This window comes from Piliocolobus tephrosceles, chromosome 4 (assembly GCF_002776525.5).
Source record: "Piliocolobus tephrosceles isolate RC106 chromosome 4, ASM277652v3, whole genome shotgun sequence".
NCBI classification, from domain to species: Eukaryota; Metazoa; Chordata; class Mammalia; order Primates; family Cercopithecidae; genus Piliocolobus; species Piliocolobus tephrosceles.
This window is the reverse complement of record NC_045437.1, coordinates 55422443-55429158: the sequence shown is the minus strand read 5'-3', so window position 1 is coordinate 55429158 and position 6716 is coordinate 55422443. Positions and strand designations below refer to the sequence as shown.

General features: G+C 35.5%; 1 protein-coding gene across 1 annotated transcript; it reads left to right on the top strand.

Annotated features, from left to right (window-relative positions):
- The first annotated feature begins 5442 nt into the window (after positions 1 to 5442).
- On the top strand, positions 5443 to 6475 carry LOC113220057 (uncharacterized protein C14orf119-like). The gene has a single exon (XM_026448721.1). It carries the CDS (start codon positions 5537 to 5539, stop codon positions 5957 to 5959), a length of 423 nt encoding a protein of 140 aa, XP_026304506.1. The 5' UTR covers positions 5443 to 5536; the 3' UTR covers positions 5960 to 6475.
- The last annotated feature ends 241 nt before the right edge of the window (positions 6476 to 6716 follow it).

Below are 6716 nucleotides of genomic sequence, written 5' to 3'. Positions count from 1 at the left end.
CAGAGAACCCATTAATACAGTACCCAGACTTCTAACCTACAGAACTTTGAGCTAATAACATGGTTGCTCCTTTAAAGCACTGAGCTAGTAGTAATGTATTGCACAACAATTGAAATTAATATAATTCAGAAGATCTGATATGTTTGTGGGACCTTCTTAAGAGAGAATTAAGGGGGTTATAAATGCTATGGAACAAGAAAAATCTTACTTCTTTTACTACCCATTTTCCCCTTAAAGTTAAAATGCTGACTTCAAAAGACCACAACTAGGAGGGACAAAGGACAAAGAGTAGATTCTTCATATTGCCTGCGAACTACAGATCTTAAGCTAAGGCATAAAAGCTGCCCCTGGAGGCTTTCCTGTGATATAGCCTGATTCAAAGTGCTAGAAAATTAAATAGACATTTGTGATGAAACTGTAAATCAGTACAACAGAATGTAGACTGTACTACAGTGGCCCCTGCTTTAAATCAATTTTCACACATCAATTTATAACAAAAAGTATCTGATAGTAGAAACAGTTTTGAATGCCTCATATTAAAAATATTAAATAAGGTATTTTTAAACATCTATTGAAGAAAGTACTGAAAATCCTCTAAGACTTCCTAGACTCAATTCCAATTATCTCTAACGATTAAAAAGATCTATCAGCAATAGTCAGATTCCAGTAGAAAAAATAGACCTGTTTTTTTTTAAGACTTTTTTTTAGAGAAGTTTTAGCTTCACAGTAAAATTGAGAGGAAGGTACAGATATTTCCCATATAACTCCTGCCTTCACGTGCATGGCTTCCCCCATCATCAACATCCCCTACCAGAGAGCTACATTTGTTAAAGACTGATGAATCAATACTGAAAGATCATAATCACCCAAAGTCCAGAGTTTACATTAGGGTTCACATTTGGTGTTACATTACATGGGTTCCAACAAATGTATAATGACATATATCTGCCATTATGGCAACCACCATTTTTACTTCCCTAAAAATTCTGTGTTCTGCCTATTCATCCCCAAGACCCCTGTAACCTACCCATTTTTTTAATTGTCTCCATAGTCTTGTCTTTTCCAGAATGACATATAGTTGGGATTATACAGCACATAGCCTTCTCAGGTTAGTTTATTTCACTTAATAATATACATGTAAAGTTCAGCCATATCTTTTCTAACTTGATTGCTCATTTCATTTTAGCACTAAATAATATTCCATTGGATGTACCATAGTTGATTTATACACTCATCTACTGAAGGTCATCATGATTGTTTCTGAAGTAATTATGAATAAAATTGATATAAACATCCATGCACAGGTTTTTGTGTGGACATAAGTTTTCAACTCCTTTGCATAGGTACCATGGACTGTGATTGCTGAGTCATATGGCAAGACTATATATAGTTTCGTAAGAAACCACCAAACTTCTTCTAAAGTGGCTGTACCATTTTGCATTTCCACCAGAAATGAATGCAACTTCCCACTGGTCCACATCCTTGTTGGCATTTGGTATTATCAGAGTACTAGACTTTGGCCATACTAACAGATGTGTAGTGGTATCTCATTGTTGTTTGGATTTGCATTTCCCTAATAAAATATGATATAGAATATCTTTTTATATGCCTACTTGCCATTTATTTTTAAATGTTTGGTGAGGTGTCTGTTAAGGCCTTGGCCCATTTTTTAAATCAGATTGTTCTTTTGGCTGAATTTTAAGAGTTCTTTGAATATTTTAAACAATAGTCATTTATTAGATGTATCTTTTGCATATTTTTTATCCTAGCCTGTAGCTTGTCTTTTCATTCTCTTGACAGTGTCTTTGTCATAGCAGACATTGTTCATCTTAAGGAAGTCCAGCTTCTTATTTCTTTCATGAATTCTGCCTTTGGTGTTACCTCTAAGAGGTCATTGCCATACTCAATGTTATCTAAGTTTTCTCCTACATTATTTTCCAGGATACTGATAGTTGTTCACTTTACATTTAGGTCTAGTATTCATTTTGAGATAACTTTTGTAACATATCCATTTTTTAAGTCTTCAGAGAATCATTGTTTTTTCAGTTTACATGGATTTCCAAAGCCTTGCTTCAGCTGACCCTCCTGCTTTGCAACACTTGCTTCTGTCTAGCCTAGAAAAGCTGAATTGTAGCCAACAGAGCTAAATGGCTAGTGGGCTGGCTGCCCTTAGAGACCCATCAGTGGTGATGTTTCTGAAGCCTGGATAGAAGGGCATGTGTCATGAGCAAGCTACTGGGAGCAGTGCTCTGGCTGATTACCAAGAGGCCTCATTACTTGATAACTCACCACATTCAGGATCTGACCCTATGCTTTCCACTCTTAGGAAGTCAATGTCTATGGTACTATGAGAGTTGAGCCATTATTTAAGAACAAATTCACATTACATAAAACTAAGAAAAAGATGTGTATCTTCAAAGGCAGAGTAGAGTTGCCATATGATCAAAAAGAATTCAGTTTGGCTTAATGAGAGCATGGGCATATCTAAATGTGAAGATAATATTAATCAGAAAAATGCTGCATAAGTGTGGAATTAGAATCAAAAGAGTTAAGTCTAAGAGACAATGATAAATAGCACGAAACAAGAGTGGTATAGTGCTTAAGATCCTGAACTCTGAAACAAGACTGACCCAGTTTAAATCCTGGTTCTTCTACTAATTAGTTGTATGATTTTGATTATAAGCTATATGTCTCGTTTTCCTTATTTGTAAATTAGGTATGATAATAAAAATATCTACCTCCCAGGGGTAGATAGTTATAAATAGTAACATTACAGCTCAAAACCAAAAAAAGAAGAATAAACTGAATACAAAATTACCAGAACAAAGGAAATAATCAAAAACAGAACAGGGCCGGGCGTGGTGGCTTATGCCTGTAATCCCAGTACTTTGGGAGGCTGAGGCAGCCAGATCATGAGGTCAGGAGATCGAGACCATCCTGGCTAACATGGTGAAACCCTGTCTCTACTAAAAATACAAAAAATTAGCGGGGTGTGGTGGTGGGTGCCTGTAGTCCCAGGTACTCAGGAGGCTGAGGCAGGAGAATGGTGTAAACCCGGAAGGCGGAGGTTGCAGTGAGCTGAGATCGAGCCACTGTACTCCAGCCTGAGCAACAGAGTGAGACTCCATTTCAAAAAAAAGAAAGAGAAAAAGAAAAACCAGAACAGAAGTAGATCAAATACAGAATAGAATAGAAAAATTATTGATAGAATCAATATAATGAGGTGTTGTTTTGAAAAAACAAAATGGATAAACCCCTAGCTAGTCTAAGAGAAAAAGATAGAAGACTCAAGTAAGTAAAATTTAAAATGAAAGTGAAAAAAATGCAGTAGACACCTCAGAAATAAAAATAATTATAAGGGACTATTATGAACAATTATATTCAATTGTTCAATAAAAATTGCATTGAGATTTTTACATTTAAGTTTATAAATGAAAAATGATCACTATTTTCTACTCTAAGGCAATTTAGACTTCAAAGATCCAAGAGCCATATAAATCGAATTGGGAACACTTCCTTAATTTTTTTGTCTCTAGCATGTATTATGTGGATTATTGCTTTCTTGAAGATTTGGAACAAACTACTTATGAAAACAGCCTCATAATTTTCTGCGTGAGTTAAATTTTAACTTATTTAATTTTTAATAAGTATGTCTATTAAAGTTTTCTATTATATTTATTGAACTTTGTATTATTTTTGGTAAAAAATTATCTTGTTAATATGTTTCAGTTTTATAGCATAAAGTTGTTTATAGTGTTCCGTTTCTAATGCGTTTGTTTACACTCTACTTTTCACAATTAACATTAAATATTTTGCCTTTTCCTTTTTCTTATTCAATATTACTAGGAATTTTTCTGCTTCAAAAGAAAATATTTTGATATACATGTATTTTCTCCATTTCTATAATATTGATTTGTATATTTGTTACTTCCTTTTTTCAATATTTTGGAGGGAATTTATTCTGCTCTTTCTCTGATTGATTCAGTAAAATGCCAAAATGATAACTTTTCCATCTTTCTTTGTTTTTCTATGAGATTTTTATGGTGTGTGTTTTCCCATAAGTGTTATTTTAGTTATAGTACACCAATTTTGATATGAAGATCTGTCTATATCAGTTGTCAGTAAATTCTGAACTATTTTCTATAATAGCCATTTTAATTGTTTTTGGTTTTAATGCTTATAATCCCTATTTCTTTATTTTCAAGTTATGTATTTGTATCATTTTTTAAACCTACAGTTTGTGGCATTATCTAATGAGTTTTTGATGTGATCGGTAACAACTTAACTGGTATCAATCACCTTCACACCTCCCTGCCATTCTCTGTTTATGCAGCTTCAGATTTGCCAAATGCATTGGAGGAAAATCAGCCACATATTATTAATCTGAATTTGCAGCCTCTTGTCCCAAATTAGCAAATGCTCCCACAGAAAAATCTGCTGCGGAATATCAGGTTACATCTTAGCAGATGTAACCTGCTTTCTCCAGGATTTTGTAACATCTCCTTTCTCCAGAATTTTGACCCCTCTGGTTATCATTAATTTGGCCACACTCCAACATCTTTAAATAGATTTTTTTTTAAAGTTATCTGGCTTTTCTAGTTATTTTCATGGAAGCAATAATCTGATGCATGCTAATCCACTACCTAGAAGGAAAAATTATCATTTCTATTCTCTGAATTATTTTTATGTCATTCCAGGTCAGTTTTTCGCTTTTGTTTACTTTTGGTTTCTTTTTATATTCTAAGATTTTATGAAATATCTAGTAACCCTTCTTTGTTTGTTTTAAATTCACATTTATCAACAGCTAACAGCATTGCATATATCACCAATTGGTAACCTTAACTTTAACATTAGCAAGTAGGTGCTGATATGCTAGGGTCTGCACTTGCCAACTGCAGAATGCAGAGGGCTTTATCTTCCATCATCATCACTCATACTAGCAATCATTTTTTTCCAGGTATTTGTTTAACCTTTCAAATTAAAAAAACTCTCCCTTTACCCACACTCACTAAGCCTAGTGGACATTCATTCTAGATGTAAAATAGGGAAGAGGTGAGATATGGAGGGTGTGAGTAAAGTGGTAAATGTCTTAGGTTTTGCTCGGCATGTAACAATCTCTGCCACAATTACCCAGTTCTGCCCGTGTGGTGCCTAAGCGTCCATAAACAATTTGTAAATGAATGAGGCATTAGGCAGCTGAATGGATTTGGCCTGTGGGTCATAAATTACCAACTCATGGCTCTGAAGAAATGGTACATTTATAAGGTTCTCTGGATACTTTAGATTATTCCAACTTGTCATTACTATTTATTTTTAAAATGTAAGAATTGGAGATAAGTAAATTATAGACATGATTCTACTACATATCATCCCATACATATTTATAATTTTATCAGAGTTCAGGCTATTAAGAACTCTATACTTTTAAAAATGTATGCTCAGCTTAGGGTTTTCAGGAAATTTGGAAGCTGCAGCGGTAGTTGGAGTCTAAGGACTCCTGACAATCTTCGGGTGCCCTCCGAGAGAAAAGGGGAGGATGCCACTGGAGTCATCCTCTTCAATGCCACTATCCTTCCCATCTCTCTTACCCTCAGTACCACACAATACTAACCCTTCCTCTCCTCCGATGTCTTACGTCACCTCCCAGGAGATGAAGTGTATTCTTCACTGGTTTGCCAATTGGTCAGGTCCCCAGCGTGAACGTTTCCTAGAGGACCTGGTAGCTAAAGCAGTGCCAGAAAAACTACAGTCACTGCTGGATAGTCTGGAGCAGCTTAGTGTGTCTGGGGCAGACCGACCACCTTCTATCTTTGAGTGCCAGCTACATCTTTGGGATCAGTGGTTTCGAGGCCACGCTGAGCAGGAGTGCAATGAATTTGTCAGACAGCTGGAGTTCAGTGAGCCAGACTTCGTGGCAAAGTTTTACCAAGCAGTGGCTGCTACAGCTGGTAAGGACTGATAGGCATTCAGACCAAAGAAGATAACCATAGCTGATGGAGCCAAGGCCATGACTCTCTACAATGATAATTCAAATGTGTCATCTAAAGCTCTGGAACTGGTATTCGGACCAGCTGACTGAACTCACTGACCAGTATAGGCATGGTTATTTCAACAGGAATAGCATGTCAACTGGACTCCTATGTGTAAATATTATCAATCTAAGCAATCCTGCTTATTAGTCTACTAGTTTGCTTCTTTCTAAGAGATGTCAAATCCTCAAGAATTTGATGGCTGCTTCTGCAGCTATAACCAAAAGGAACCTACACATTATAACTCAGGCCCACTGCTGGCTCATGAAGTGTGTAAAGTAGAACCCTCCTTCCCCAGAAATAAGACAGCACAATAAAAGGTGGCATTTTTATAATTTACCTGGATTCCATTGGCTGGTTTTACCACTCCTATCAGATTCTAGTGTAATTGTGTGATACCCAAACCATTAGTTTTCCCAGTGATGATTTAACAAAATTATGAAAAATCAGGAAAAAAAATGTATGCTCAGCACAATAAATATGGAAAATATAATGTTAGTGTCCACGTTGAAACAGATAGAATAACTAAAAAGTCTTCATTCATCCATGTCTGAAATAAAACATTTTAAAACAGAAACAAATTATCTCAATCAAACCTCTTGTCTATTTCAAAGCAAATCATCTCCTTAAAATAGCATCAAAGAGATTGCATTTCTTGGCCCCAAATAAGGTCAATTTATTATTTTT